General features: G+C 33.8%; 1 protein-coding gene across 4 annotated transcripts in view; it reads left to right on the plus strand.

The window, feature by feature from the left end:
• Window positions 1-16,967, plus strand: part of HERC4 (HECT and RLD domain containing E3 ubiquitin protein ligase 4) — a gene marked incomplete at both ends in the record, with an annotated part of 108,691 nt that overhangs the window by 70,777 nt on the left and 20,947 nt on the right. For 2 of the 4 annotated variants that reach the window (XM_084246206.1, XM_084246208.1), the window contains 5 exons: window positions 1,483-1,602; window positions 11,867-11,890; window positions 13,592-13,690; window positions 15,979-16,146; window positions 16,368-16,511. In XM_084246206.1, coding sequence (XP_084102332.1) covers window positions 1,483-1,602; window positions 11,867-11,890; window positions 13,592-13,690; window positions 15,979-16,146; window positions 16,368-16,511 — 555 coding nt within the window. The remainder of the gene's footprint in view (window positions 1-1,482; window positions 1,603-11,866; window positions 11,891-13,591; window positions 13,691-15,978; window positions 16,147-16,367; window positions 16,512-16,967) is intronic. The other 2 variants (XM_084246207.1, XM_084246209.1) reach the window with 1 other exon arrangement.

The following is a 16,967-nucleotide window of genomic DNA, read 5'->3' on the forward strand; positions in this document are numbered from 1 at the left end:
GTTACCAAAAATAGAATGTTCAGATTTCCAACTATGATGGCAGCCCTCTCAAGTGCCCTCATGTACTTTAAAATACTGTTTTGAAGGTTATTATAATTTCTTGATAAGTCAATCCCTTTATCATTATGAAATGAGTATTTTCCCTTCGAAAATGCTGGTCTTAAAGTCTAATCTAAGAGTAGCCTTAGTTGCTACTTTATTCTGAGGTGATTTGGTTCTTCCCTCCCCCCATCCTGTGTAAGAGTTGACCAAAGATGAGGGAATTTGCATACTGATTTTGGGGCTTCACTGCCTGGAAGCCCCAGGCAGTGGGGCTTATGATATTTTTCTTCATCGCTGGCTACATTGGTAGTCCCAAACTTTGACCTGATTTCTCTGTCTGGTAAGATTGTTGTTTTCTGCTCAATCTGTGCCCCTCTGCCTCATGTTGATTTGGAAATACTCCCATGGGAAAAATATGTAGCTCTCCATTTGCTCTCTTTCAAAAATTGTGTCTGTTCCTGCTTCTGGTTGATGCCCAGCAATTTAAAATAACTATATATATCTAAAATACAGGTTTTATAATTGTTATTGTCTGGAGGATTAATTTGATACAAGGTACTCTGCATATCCACCTCTAGTACCCCTTTTGTTTTTCCCCACCTTTTTATCCCTGTTATCTTAGCTTTCTGGAGAGTCCTGACTGGCCAGACTTCCTGTAAAATCCTTATAATCAGAATATTTGTCTGATTATTCCCTGAAGATGATGTTTCACTTTCTTTCTCTATACCTTGTATTTCTTTGTAAATTGGAATTTAGATCGAGACACGGTTAGAGTCACATTAAAGTTTTAGTTTTTTGTTTCATAGATTACATCTGTACTTCCTGTTACGTTATATCTGCAGAAGATATTATTTCATTATTCTAGTATCGGTAGTAGTTTGATCACTTAGTTATGGTAGTGCTTTCCACTGTAAAGATTTGTTTTCTTGTTGGTAGTTAGTCTTTTTAAAGTGGTAATTTGTATTCTTTTCCACATCTACCAAAATGTCATCTCTTAGCTTATTCTAATCAGATGCCAGTCCAGAGTGACATTTAATAGCATTGTCATTCTTATTTCTCATTCCTCAACCAAAGGGTCTTTATAATTTCTAGTGCATGCATCTGTGTTTTTATATATAGATTGCCTATACCTTAGTGGTACATGTTGTATAGTGGTATCCCTCTCCCTCCTCCTCCCCTACATTAGTGGTCATGTTGTATGGTGGTTATATAAATATTTCTCTTTTTTACTGGATTTTGAGGTATTGACATCACATCTTAAAAATCTTCATGTTTCTCATAGCAACTAAAATTTGCACATAGTAGGCACTCGGTAAACTATTTTTTCTATGAAGAGAAAATTAGCTAAGGAATCAAGTAATTTTGTATTTAAATATTTCTCAGTATCCATCTTAGGATTTGATAAAATTTAATGTTAATTGCATTTTAATTTTTTTGTAGGTAAATGAGAAAACAGGACAGATTATACAGTATGATAAATTTTATATACATGAAGTACAAGAATTGATAGACATAAGGAATGATTATATCAACTGGGTCCAACAACAAGCCTATGGAATGGTAGGTTTCCTATTGTATTTCATTGTATCATTTTTATGTATTGTTTGTTCTAATGCTAAAGAAACACTAATTTTTTTCAGAGTTAACTTCTGAATAAAAACACATTGCATGGCAGAGGAGTAGTTATATATTTTGCATTATTTATAAGTAAACATTCTATTCTTATGCCAAAGCCAGACCAAATAAATATATTATACTTTCTAAAAGAAAGCTGCAAATGTTAGATGGATTTTTGACTTTCATTACTTTTTTTTATCTGTTTGCCTGATGTTGAAAATATTGGAGTCACTGATACTGAAATACTAAGCATGTATTACTATTGTGATATCAGTATTTGAGAACTACCAGAAGACAGCCCTAACACAATTGATTCTATTTTTTATTTTTCCCCTTTTTGCTCTTCATTTGTTCAAGATTTTTACCCAGTATTCACATGTGTCCATACTTCTTTCTTTGTGGCTATTAATTAGAAACAATGTCGCATTAAAATAGCAATATAGTCTCATATAACTTATATTAGGCACACAAGATTTAATATATAGATAAGTAACTGGGTATAAAATAATCAGGTTTAATACTATGACTTGCTAACTATTATATACTTCAGGCCATATTTTCTACCCCTCAGGTAGCTATTTTATTTTTATTTTTTATATTAATTTTTTATTTTTATTTTTTACATCATTGTTCATTTTTAAACCATGTTTGCTTTTCCCCACCCCCTCAGATGTAGTCCCCATAGAGTTTCCTTCACCAGTGCACCATGCACCATCACCTCAGTCCTCTGTGCTCCTCCTTCCCTCCCTCCCTCTGATCCCTCTCTTTCCTCCTCCCCTGCAGTATGTCTCTGATTTATAATTGTCTGGTTTTGCTTTGTTGTGTTTTGTACTGTTATTATTTTTTTACACTGATGTTTTAATGGGTTCCCCTATATTCCTGCTATAAGTGAAACCATGCGATATTTTTCTTTTTCCTTCCAGCTTATTTCACTGAGCATAATTACTTCTAGTTCTATCCATGTTGTTGCAAATGGCATGAGTTTCTCTTTTTTGATTGCTGAATAATATTCCATTGTGTATATATGCCACATCTTCTTGATCCAGTCATCTGTTTGGGGGCATATGGTTGTTTCCAGGTTTTACCTATTGTAAATAGTGTTGCAATAAACATAGGGATACAGGTGTTCTTTTGAATCACTGTTTTTGTGTCCTTCGGGTAGATCTCTAGTCGTGAAATTGCTGGGTCGTATGGTAGCTCCATTTATAGTAGACTGAGGAACCTCCAGAGAGCTTTCCATAGTAGTTGGACCGGTTTGCACCCCCACCAGCAATGTAGGAGAGTTCCTTTTTCACCACATCCTCACCACCATTTGTTGTTGCTTATTTTTTTTGATATGTGCCATTCTTACTGGTGTAAGGTAGTATCTCAATGTGGTTTTAACTTGCATTTCCCTGATTATACGGGATGTTGAACATTTTTTCATATGCCTGCTGGTCATTTGCATTTCCTCTTTGGAGAAATGTCTTTTAAGTTCTTCTGCCCTTTTCTTGACTAGATTGTTTATTTTGTTTACCAGTTAAGTAAAGTAGCAGGATGCAAAATCAACACACAAAAATCGGTAGCCTTCCTGTACACAAACAATCATTCTGAAGAAGAAGAAATCAAGAATACCATCCCTTTTATAATTGAAACAAAATAAATCAAATACTTGGGACTAAACCTAACAAAAAAGGTGAAAGACCTATACAAAGAAAATTATGAAACACTGTTAAAAGAAATAGAAGAAGACAAAGAAATGGGAAGACATCCCCTGCTCATGGATGGGAAGAATTAACATTATTAAAATATCCATCCAACCAAAAGCATTTTAAACAGTATATATATATATATATATATATATATATATATATATATATATATAGGTAATGGTTGTAGTAGGGTAAGTAACCTTCCATTCCTTTTAGAGCACCATGCCCTTGTTGTTAGACATTCTGTTATTCATCAATTCCACCAAAATTGTCTGGAATATATCTAATAGACACTATGAAAGTGGTTATTTTTGAATATTTTTAGACATAGGCAGACATTAGCTAATACCATGCACAGTATTAAGAGCTAAAATAAGAATGTACTAAAGACTGGTTTGTTTCTTCTCAAACCTGGAGAAGGAACTGATTATACAAGTCTATGACGCCAACAGAATACCAGGTTACTTAAATGCAGTGAAACCTACACCAAGATATATGGTAATGAAATGATCAATAACTCAAGACGAAGACTATTGAAAGCAGTTCAGGGAAGAAGTGGGTAACTTATAAAGGTATTCCCATCAGGATTTCTTAAGACTTCTCAGCAGAAACTGTATGAATCAGGGGAGAATAAAATGGCTTATTCAAAATACTTCAATTTAAAACTGCCAACCAAGAATCCTATGACCTGCAAGACTCTCTTTCAAATATGGGGAAATAAAAAGCCTTCCAGTCAAATAATAACTGAAGGAATTTTCCAACACCAGACCTCCTCTACAGGAGTTATTGAAAAGGAACGCTTCTATCTAAATTGGAAAGAAGAAAGTCCACAAATAATTGAACAAGGAAATAAATAGAACCAGAAAAATACTGAAAAAATGCCAGTAGCAAGCCCTCATATATCAATAATCGCCCTTAATGTAAAATGAATTGAATACACCAATTAAAAGACACAGTGAGTGGATGGATTAGGAAAAAAAATATCCACGTAGCATGTGCTGCTTACAAGAGACTCACTTAAGTTATAAAGACAAACAGACTCAAAGTTATGGGATAGAAACTGGCTTTACATGCCAATGGAAAATTTAAAAAGGCAGAAACACTTTACTTACCTCAGTGTTTCTGCCTTTTTAAATTTTCCATTGGCATGTAAAGACTTCCAGTCAAAAAAAATAGCAAGAGGCAAAGATAAACATTATATAATAAAGGACTCAATACCACAAGAAGGCTTAATTCTCAGCATATATGCATCTAAAAGAACAACACCTAAATATATATAAAGCAAATTTTAACAAGCTAAAGAAAGTCATTGGCACAACACATTTAACCAAAGGAAATAAAAGACTACACTGAAAATTATGAGAGGTTGGTGAAAATAGTAGAAGACACAAAGGTATGGAAAGGTATTCCACGCTCATGGAAGAATCAATATCAATAAATGCCTATATTATCTAAAGCAATATACAGGGTCAATACAATTTCTATTAAAAAGCCAACCACATTCTTCACAGAAATAGAACTAAAAATCAAGAACACAAATACCAAAAACATTCATGAGAAAAGGAGGTAACATTCTCCCCAACATCAAGCTATACTGCAAAGCAATAGCACTTAAAATAATTTGGTATTGGAATAAAAACAGTTGTACAAATCAGTGAATCATAATTGACAGCCCAGAAATAAAACCACATGCATCTGGACAACTAATTTACAACAGAAGAGCCAAGAGCTTATAGTGGAGCAAATAAATTTTCTTCAATAGATGATGTTGGAATAACTGAAGTCACATGCAAAAGAATGAAACTAGACCAGTTTACACACAAAAAGACCTCAAAATGAATTAAAGACTCAGGTACAAAACCTGAAACCATAAAAGAGATCTAAAAAATAGGCTATATGCACCTTGAAATCAGCCTTGGAGGTGTGTTTGGGGACGTCACTCCAATGGCAAGGTAAACACAGCAGAAACAAGTGGGATTACATCAGACTAAAAAGTTTCTGACAGATAACAAAATGTGCATCAAAACGTAAACATATCCAATGAAGCAGCTATTTGCACATCATATGTCCAACCAGGCATTAATATCCAAAATATACAAAGAACTAATAAAACTATACAATTAAAAAAAGCCTGATTGTGGCGTTCTCGACCACCAGACCTGATTTAAAAATGGGCAGAGGATATGAATAGACACTTCTCCAGTGGAAACACAGGTGCATAAAAAGTTGATTGTCACCTCTTATTAGAGAAATGCAAATCAAGAGAACAATGTCACTTGCACCTATGAAAATGATTATTATATATAAGATGAAAAGTAACAACTGTTGGAGAGGGTGAAGAGAAAAGGAAATGCTTCTACAGTATTGGTAAAAATATTAAGTGATACAGCTATTATCGAAAGCAGTATGGAGATTCCTCAAAAAATTAAAAATAGAAATTTTACATTTTCCAGATATCCCACTTCTGGATATTTACCCAAAAGATAACAAATATTAATTCAAAGAGATGGATGCACCTTCACATTTATTGAAGCATTCATTTGCAGTAGCCTAGAGCTGAAAACAACATAAGTACCCGCTGACTAACAAGTGGATAAAGAAGATGTGATATATATACACAATGAAATACTATGCAGCTATTTAAAAAGATGAAGTCCTACTATTTGCACCAAAATTAATGGACCCAGAAAGTATTATGCTTAGTGAAATAAGTCACACAGAGCAAGAGATATCCCTGTGCTTTCACTTGTATTATGGCATATAGAAAAACCAGATGTGTTTAATAAGACAAAAATAAACTTTTGGACTAGGGGACCAATTAGTGGTTACCACAAGGGAATTGGGAGCGAAGATGGGTAAATCCAGACAAAGGGGACCATAGTATCGAGGATAGAATTGAATGTTTAGCAGTGAACTTATTAACAGCATATAGACACACTGATGCAAATCTGAAGCATATGATTTTACAATGCAGTTACTTCAATGTACTATTAGGATGTGGAACTTGGGTTTTATCTGAAGTGTTCTGATAAGCCATTGGAGGGAAGTAAGCAGGGGAAATATACGTGATTTATATTTTTAAATGATTGTTTTGTTGGTTATATGGAGAATGGAGTGAGGAGAATAGAGCAAAAGTAAGAGGGAGACTAGTTAGAAGACCATTTTAGTAGATTTATGGAGGAAAATGATGGGTTTGACTACATAATAGTTGTATAGATGAAAGAGGGAAATGGACTTGGAATATCTCTTGAAGGTAAAAGGGACAGGAATTGCTCATGGTTAGATACTAATTAGGTAAGGAAAGGAGAGAAATCCACAAGAGAGTTTAAGAAGGAGGGGCAAAAGAGATAGGAAAACTTAGGGGACCGTTATAGAAACCAAGATTTAAAAAAAAAAATGAAGGACCATGTTGAATGTTGCTGAAAAATAGAATAAAACTGTAGACTTGAGCAAAGAATTTGGTTACATGAAGATTATTGATAACCGTATTTATGCCAGTATAAGGTAAAGTATGCTTAAGAAAATATCTGATGGGCCAGAAACGATAGGCAATATTGCAAGAAGTTTTGCATTGAAGAGAAATAAAAAAGCTGAAGTCAAAGGACAACGGTTTTTAACTATAAGAAAGAAAATAACTATAAGAAAGAAAACAACTGTGAACCAGAGACACTCTATGGGGAGTTGAGGGGCGGGGAAAGGAGGGATTGGGGTCAAAATAAGTGGGTTGTAATTGTATGGGGAATATAAAAATAAAATTTAAATTAAAAAAAACAAATAAAGTACTTGACCTCAGGAATCTTTTGAATAAATATTTCCTTTCCTATTTAAAATTAAATCTCTCTCTTTGACAAGGCTTTTCAAACTCTTCTTCCAGGATACCCCTAAGAGCAGGAGAAAAAAAACCTATAACTTGAAGTCATTAATTTCTCTTGGTAAAACTTGTTTGAAGTTTCATATTTTATCTTTAAATGAATGCAGATTTTGGACATAATAAATTTTCATTTAAATGTAAAAGGATTTTAAATTATTTACCACTGAGAATAATTGATGCTTCAGAATGTGGACTTTGCATATATACCTTGACACACCATGTCGGGTATCTTAGGTCTTTAAGCAGCAATGTTTTTGGAACTGAAATATTAACTCCTTTAATTAAGCTATTTTCATTAACACCTTTAAAGTGCAACAGTTTAAGTAACCCAGTGTTTACTTACATGTATTTATGATTGTTTTATTTAAATATATATTAGCATTAAACTAATTCTAATTTCATGGTGCTTAGCATTTAAAGAACTCTAAAACCATAGCAAATCTATAAATATAAATTACACTAAGAAATTACAGCAATATTTAAAAACCAAGTTAATACTAATTTACCATGGAGGATGATTGTGTTTTATTAGGAATCCCCACTCACTACGTTAATACAGTGAATATAACATAAACACACCTGGGTTCAAATCCCACCTTAGCATTTATTCACTCTATGTTATTGGGGAAATAACTTAATTCCTTTTCTGTAAATTAGGGATAATAATATGTATCTTATAGAGCTATTGAGAAGATTAATTATAGCTCTTTGTGGACATTCCTGATATATGGTTAAGTTTGGTAAAATGGTGGCTGTTATTACTGACTGCTTTGACAATGACTTTAATTTCGGAGTAACCTCTATTCTGAGATCTGTGACAAGTCTGTTCTCTTGCTGCCCTTTATTTGAACTACAGTAAAACATTTGCTTTTAGAATGTGATGTGGTGCTCATTTGGCCTTCACTCATCAAACATCACTTATGTATGAAATTCTGGACATAGAGACCTGTGTGGCACTGGTTTGATGATAGTCACAACCATTGGAACTCTTGGAGTTCCATAATAATACAAAGATTATAAATGGATTATTATAATTTTAGATTTTAAAGCAAATTTTAAATTATTGGTATAAAAACATTAAAAACTTTTCCAGAGTAATTATAGGCCCCTGAAAATATGTCTTCCCTGGGCATCTGCAAACCCGTTTTGAGTAACATTCTGAAGAGTAATATCTTCCTGAATCGCTTTGGGTTAGATTACATATCCTTTGAGCTCTGAATTTCTTTACAGATCATAAACTACTTATATTTAGTGCAAGTTAGGAGAGAGGCCAGTCTAATAGGATTTTTTACTTGGCAATAATTTTAATGCTATGCATAGAAGTTATAGTTTGAATGCTTTTAAGTGTGGCGTATTTATCCTCTAGACTCCTCTGGGTATATAGTGGTGGTGGTATCAAATTTCTTTAGGAGCTATTTCAGTACTTTTGTTTTCTTATAAGGAGACAGTAGAAAACCACTTTCCTTTTTCTAGGCTTTTCTTCTTTGCTTGTCATTCACTCCAGTTGTGCTATATGGTTGCTACATTTGAGAATTGCCCTCTATTACTTTCTACTCTTTCAATAATATGCTTTTTCTTTTCTCTACATTTATAGAATGGATGATATTAAATAAATCAATATTGAATAAATTATGGCAGTGGGAGTTTGTTCATTTTTAATTTGTATTGCAGGCTTTAGTGTATCTTAGAATCCATAGCCCATAATAAGGGTCTTAATTTACTGTGGACTCCAAGGCTGGCTGTCCACTTTGAATTATAGAACTGTGTCTATATAGTGCATCTCTCTCTCTCTCTCTCTCTCTCTCTCTATATATATATATATATATATGTATGTATCTTTCTCTAAACTACAGGGAAATTAGTTTACCTTTATTAACCTTTATGATATAATCTGTTGATATTCTTTTTTTTTTCCTGGTCAAGGTTTTTAGGAATTCCTTAGTTGTACAGTTACCTTATCCCCCTACACATTAAAAACTAATTCTGTGAAATTCCTTGCATTCCTTATAATAGCCTTTCATACTGCTGATATTCCTAAATTTTCAGCTCATCCCTTCTGTTTTCCCAACCTTTAGTCTCTTTCCTTTTACTTTTTTCAAATTTTTATTTGAAATTCCTATTCCTGCTTATCACTGTACAAGCTGCTTTGGCTGTGGTGCATAAAACTTTGTTCAGTTGAATTCCTTTTTTTTTAGTTACTTCACATACATATCAATATATATCTAGTAAAAACTGACTAATTCGAACTATACAAAGTTCTGCACTGAGTCTACCTGTTTGAATCACTATAAGATTCAGTTAAGTGTTTTTAAATGCATATTTATTTCAAGAACTGTATACCTATGTAAAACATGTCGGATCTAACTAGATATTATAAAAAGAGTTGGTAATTCGTGAAATTCTTACAGTTTGATATCATATTATCCACATATGTAAGTCATAAGTCTTAGTATTATTTATGCTTTATTTAAATGATCACTATATATCTTCCAAAGAGTAATGTTTTACTTTAATTATGGACAGTGCTGAGCTAGCAACATGACATATTCACCAGCAAACTAGAAAGATAGATTTAATGTAATAAATTGGAGGACCAACTTTGGGAAAAAAATAGCAGTATTTTCTGAGTCTGAGTTTCTTTTTTAGTTAATAAAATGAATTAAGGGGCCTTCCCGGTGGCGCAGCAGTTGAGTGCTGGGCTGCGAAGCTGCCCGCAGCCTCTGCACTGCCGGTTTGATCCCCGGCCCCTGGGCGAGGGTCCCACATGGCGTGCAGACCTCTCCTGCCGCCCGCTGCTCCCCTCAGCAGTGTTCGGTCCTTCTGCCTGTTCTGCTCCCTGCTCTGGCTCTGGTGGATTCTCTCACCCTCCCACGCTTCTGACTGTACCCAGTGCTTGTATAAATAAATAAATAAATCTTTAAAAAAAAAAAAGAATTAAGTACATTTGTGCTCACTTACAGCTATAGTATTTCTCAGAAAAGTTTATCTTTACTTTTCAAAACTCCCTTGTTCTTCTTAAAAGCATTTATGTTTTACAAGTTCTTAGTTCCCAAAGTTTTTATTAGGGCTTGATTACATACAGTCCATGTGACTGACCTTTAGTCTCCCAGTTCTTCTAGAGGCAGAACTGCTAATCACATAAACCCAGAGCCCTTCAGGCAAAGACACTTTTGTAAGGTATGACATTCCAAAGACCTATAGATCACCTGCCTCCCAGTAGCTGAGGATAAAACCAGACCTCTCTTTGGGTAAGATTAATTCCTCACTATACAGTTTACCATCTGCAAATTTATTAACATTTTTGGTGATTGTATCACTTTACATGAGTCTATATTGTAAGAATATATGGAAGCTTTCTGTAAGAACGTTTACCTTTCTGTTAAATGAAATAGTAAGGTTTCATTATTTCTATTATAAATGTGTCTGTCTTCCTTTTGTCTTTCTTATTTACCAAACCCTGCCCTGCCCTGTTCCATTTTAAGATAATTGCTGTTAAAGAGCCCTTAATATAAGATCCCTTATGTTTCACTGGTTAGTTTTGATGAATAAAAACAATTTATGGCTTATTTTCCTCACTTTATAGATTTTGATCTACTAGACACTTTTAAAATATATTTTTTTTTTAAGATTTATTTATGCATATAAGAACTGGGATGCAGGCCAGAGGTGCGGGGGGAGAGGGCGAGAGGATTCACTAGAGATGGAGTGGGGAGCAGAACAGACAGACAGACTGAAAATACACTGCAGAGAGAGCAGCTGGCAAGTCAGGAAAGGTCTGCTGTGCCATGTAGGTCACCTCCCTCGCCGGGGATCAAACTCGTGCTAATAGTGGCTCTAGATAGCTTCATAGAGCTGACACTAAACCACTTGTGCCACCAAGTAGGCCCCTACTAGACACTTGCAAACCTTCTGTCAGGCTTAATCTAGTCTTACAGTGTGAGGAGTATTTTAATTTTTCCAGGTAGGAAACTGAGCCATAAAATTATTTTTTCAAGAGCCTCCCTGATGGCGCAAGGGATTAAGCACCACACTATGAAGCACTCCACAGCCTCTGCAGCACAAGTTCGATTCCCGGCTGGCCAGGCAGGAACCCACATGACAAGGCAGACCTCTCCTGTCTCGCCTGCTGCTCCCCTCAGCAGTGTATTTCAGTCAATCTGCCTGTTCTGTTCCCCACTCTCTCTTTGGTGGATCCTCTCACCCCCCACATCTCTGGCCTATATCTCAGCTCTTATATGCATAAATAAATAAATCTTGTATGCATAAATCTTGTATGCATAAATAAATCTTAAATTAACAATTCTTAAAAAAATTATTTTTTCAAGACCAAATAAAGGGTTAATTTTCTATCCTACCTAAATTTTGCGAGTGGAGTGCTTAGTTGCTGAAACCGAATTTGTCATGTTCAAACCTCAAAAATTTTATGATTATCAGGTACTTGAAACAAAGGTCTTATGTATATAACAAAAATAAGGTGCATGTAGAAAGGGTAAATTTTGTTGTAGCTATGTTTTGGTATAATTCATTAATTTAGTATTCTGCTGTAGCATAATATATTAAATGCTACTTTGAATAGAAATAGTTAAATTTGTACACTAATCTTACTCTTTCCTCATTATTGTTACATTCTGCATTGCTGTCTTAGGATGTCAACCATGGATTAACAGAGGTAAGTTTGGTGTAATAAAGTATGTTAAAAGTAAAATATACTCCATATTGTCTTAAGTGATAGGAAAACCAAAGGTTTCTCTTTTGTGTGACTTGAAAAATATGAATACATATGATCACTTTTAAAATGAGTAAGTAGATTGTTGTGTATAACATTTCAGAGGAATTTTCCGAAGAAAAAAATTTTTTTAGTTAACTTTATACCTGTATGATGCCTTTCAACAATATTTGTTATAAAATAGTTCCTATCCTCCTATGTTTCCCACTATAAAATTTTAATGTGTTATCAGAATATAAAACAGCAGATTTTAAAACCCTGTCAGTATGATGACCTTCCTCACTTTTTCACATGTAGTATCTATTATGTTCTAGCACTTTGGCTTACATAATCAATAACTCTAAACCATCTTTTCAATCCATGGCGGTATTATACTACTACTTTTACTCATTTATGGAATTTTGGTTTCGTTGTTTTGCTTTTCTTTGCCTTTTCCCCAGCACTTGAACCAACAAGGCCTGCAGAGTTAGCTTTAAATTATAGAGCTAACATTTTTGCTTCCTCAAATATAAGCAGCACATAAAATTCTAAAATCATAGAGTTTTTGGAACTATAGGAGTCTTCAGAAATATTTCAGTCTATTTGAGTTTTAGTAGTAAAATGATTTATGCCATCAATAGCTAGCTGGAAACTCTATTACTTTCAGGGTGACTAGAAAACTGGGAATGTTTGTTGTGAAAAAATAACTCTTGAGAACATAGTAACTTAATATATTTAAACCATGTGTATTCCCCTGCCCAGGCTAAATGAAGACTGAAATACAGAATGAAGTAATGCATAGTGATGTATAAAGATGCAGATTCAAAATGTAGAGAACTCCTAAGTCCTTAAAAAGGAGAGTTGTTTCATGTTTTGAGTCTGCACTGAAGGCCTTAATGCAGGGGTTCTGTATCAGGGTTGGCACAAAATTATTGCATGACTGGCTTAAAAGCATTAATCCTTGTTGGGTATATGGTCGGAATATATCCTCTAATTGTGAGACTCTGCCTGGCAATTCATAGCTTTTTGTATCTTCTGCACTGTTACTTGGCACTCTTATCACTGCATTACCTGCTTAGATAAACAGTTGTCTGTAAGGTGACTAATGACCAGTAATGGTAATAAAAAAGAAGTTTTACCACCTTAAAAATTAGACAGAGAGTATTATCAGTGGTGCTTATTTTGTATGACAAATTAATGAACATATTGTTGAGCTCATAATGTTGGCACCTTAGTGGTGTGCAGTATTTCTTGAATGAATGAATAAACATATTACTTATTTTAGGCCTCAGTTGATAGTTTTAAAAACATAAAAAAATTGGGCACTGAATGTGATGTAGGATTCCCCAATTTTACAATAAAGTTGTAACATAAATCATTGTAACTTAGAATTAATATGTGCTAGACAAAATATACTTGGAAGTTACAATTTCATGGGCTCTCAAATACACAATTCCCTCCCAAATTGGAAATTGGGATTGTCAATGCCTGGTCAGATTATTAGTAAAAATTCTATATTTAGAAATAAGCACAGTGTTTATAAATAATACCTGGAATAAATACACAAATGTGTAAACCAAAAGTGATGAACCTTAAAAGAAATGATAGTACATACAAGAAATATATCACAAACCAATTTGAACTAATGAATTTTTTTATTTTCAGTTGGCAGATATCCCTGTTACAATCTGTACATATCCATTTGTATTTGATGCCCAAGCAAAAACTACTCTATTACAAACAGATGCAGTCTTACAAATGCAGGTAAACTATTGTATAAACTAATCTGATTTTAGAGTGTTTAGTTGTTGCTTTGATGTTTTAAGAAGTAAATATTTGAAACTTGCTTATATTTAGTAATCTTGGGGTGTATTTTATACCTTTGTGTTCTGTCTTGCAAAATACATCTGTCACCTATCAAAAAGACTGTTGTATATAACATGAAAATTCTTATGAGGTCTACTTATATATATTTGAATGAAAATGGAATAATTTAACTTTTCATCAGTTTATATCTAAAAGTTATTCAAACCTGTTTCATTACATAAATATACTTTCTTTATATATAGTTATGCTAGTTTACTTGATAAAATGTTTATTTGCTTCAAATCTTTTTTTTTCTCTCTCACTAGAGGTTTTTTTTTTCCTGAACTTACAAATAACATTTACCTTTGTGCTTATTTTTTTATAATTTATTTTTTAATGAAGTATCTTTTTTCTACATCCTTGTTAATTTTTGACAGTATAGGATTTCTCCCCTCAGGTTTGTGATCACCATAGTTTTCCCATCACCAAGGCACTCACAGTCCTTTACCATAGTCCCCTGTGCTCATCTTCCCACCCTTTTTCACCCCTCCTGCTCTACCTTCACCCCTGCACCCCTCCTGGATTTTCTCAGATCTATAGTCAGCTTTCAAGGTTTGTCTTTGTCTGACCTTGATTTCGTTTCTCTGTATACCACCTTCTAAGTGAAACTATCCAGATTTTATCTTTCTCCTTCTGACTTAGCATAATACCTTCCAGCACCATCCATGTTGCCACAGATGGCATGAGGTTATCTTTTTTTTTGCTGAATAATATTCCATTATTATTAATAAAATTCCATTGTTTTTATTGGAAATAAAAGTACCACATTTTCTTGATCCGTTCATCTGTTTTGGGGCATTTAGGTTGTTTCAAATCTTGCTTCATTATGTTGTATATTCCCTATTTATATACTTGGTAAAAGATGGAAGTGACTAGCAGTGAGATGAATTAAAGTGGGAAGAATTTCACCACTTGTTAGAAGATGAATATAAAATTTTCTTGATGTTTTAATGTATATTTTCTTGAGGTTGATCATCTCTTCCCTCCTTTCTTTCCCAACCTCCTCTATTTTATGTTAAACAGTTATTTACAATGAAGATTTTAAAACTATTTAACATTTTGTCTTTGAAGGGTTAAATTGAATAGTACATTTGTTTTATAACTTGAACCTATAAATAAAAAAGGTTTTGAGTTTCTTCCTCTGACATAGAATATGTGACTATACAGGTTGAGGACTTAAGACAAGGATGAGATGAGACCTTGGAAATTTAATGTGCTAAAAATGCTTTAAAATTTAAAACTTTCCCAATTTTTAAATGCATTTGGTATTCTTTATCCATCCTGGCATTTTAATAATACTAGGGAATTTTAGAGATAGAGGTCCCTTTTACATCAATAGAAGAAATAAATATTTTTGTAGCTTCTACAGCTAATAATCCATTTTTTGGATGGTCTTTGTTAAAGCAATATTAATCACCATTTTAGAATAAGTACATGATGTGGGTGGGGCCATAAGAAGAGTTTAAGTGGTGAAAGACAAATGCTTGGTTTGTGAGCACATTCAGTGATCACTCTATTAGGTGAATTTCTATAATGCCTCTTTACCCTGTCACTTTTTTTCTTTATAGGTTTATTTTAATGGGATTTTCTTTTTTTCCTCACTCCCAATCCTAGTTATTTTTTATAAGTTTTATTTATTTATGCATAAAAGCACTGGGGTACAAGCCAGAGATATAGGAGTGAGAGGATTCACCAGAGACAGAGTGGGGAGCAGAACAGGTGGATCTACTGAAATACACTGCTGAGGGGAGCAGTGGCCGAGACAGGAGAGGTCTGCTGCACTGTATGGGTCACCTCCCTGGCCGGGGATCAAATTTGTGCTGTAGTAGCTGTCGAATGTTTCATAGTGCTGATGCTTAACTGTTTGCGCCACCAGGGAGGACCCCTAGTTATTTTTTGAGAAACAACAATACCCAGATTTATCTTTATTATTATAGTTATGTTTACTTAATGGTGCTATTAGTTATTCATTGATATAAAAAATTCAAAAGAATATTCTTTATGCTCAGAATACAGTTAAACTCTTTATGTTATCCTAGATACTGTATTTAAGAGTTATATGAATCCAGTAATATAGGAACAATTATAGGAAATACAGAATATCTGCAGATAATAAGTACAAGTTATCCAGTCACCGTAGCTTTTTTATAGCATTGTTATTAAAATTTTTATCTTTTGTTTTCTAGATGGCTATTGACCAGGCCCACAGACAGAATGTCTCCTCTCTTTTTCTCCCAGTGATTGAATCTGTGAATCCCTGCTTAATTCTAGTGGTGCGTAGAGAAAATATTGTAGGAGATGCCATGGAAGTTCTTAGGAAAACAAAAAATATAGACTATAAAAAGCCCCTCAAGGTAATTTGACATTTTCTATTGCATAAGTTTTTTCCAGGTACTATTTTTAATGTTTTCTTATTTGGTTTTGGTATATCTTTAAAGCTGATCAATAATATTATATACTTCAATTTTTTTAACTATTAGTTCCTAAACATTTTTCCGTAATAAACATGTTACAGGATATCCAGAATATATTTTTATTTCTTTACATTCATTGTTTGCATTTTGTGTTGTTTTAGGTTATATTTGTTGGAGAAGATGCTGTTGATGCAGGAGGGGTACGCAAAGAATTTTTCTTGCTCATCATGAGAGAATTACTAGATCCTAAATATGGCATGTTTAGGTATTATGAAGATTCCAGGCTCATTTGGTTTTCTGATAAGGTAAAAAGTTCAGTTGTCTAAATTACTTATATGTAGCACCTGTGTGTGTGTGTGTGTGTGTGTGTGTGTATCAATATCTATATATACCAGGCCTCCCTGGTGGCATAGGGGTTAAGACGTAACCTATGAAGCTTTCTGCAGTCATTGCAGCACGAGTTCAATCCCTGGCCAGAGAGCAATCCACATGGCGCAGCAGACCTCTCCTGACTTGCCCGCTGCTCCCCTCAGCAGTGTATTTCGGTCTGTCTCTGTTCCCCACTCTGTCTCTGGTGAATCCTCTCACCCCCCATACTTCTGGCCTGTACCCCAGTTCTTGTATGCATAAATAAATCTTTAAAAAAATGAAAAATGATGTAAAAAATATATAAAATTAAAAAAAAAAAGTAAAGCTTAAATTCCTACCAAAAATGTAAAAGCTTGGATACAGATTTGGAAAATAATAAAAGTAGAATTCAA

This window comes from Talpa europaea (assembly GCF_964194135.1).
Source record: "Talpa europaea genome assembly, chromosome: 10".
In the NCBI taxonomy this organism is placed as follows: Eukaryota; Metazoa; Chordata; class Mammalia; order Eulipotyphla; family Talpidae; genus Talpa; species Talpa europaea.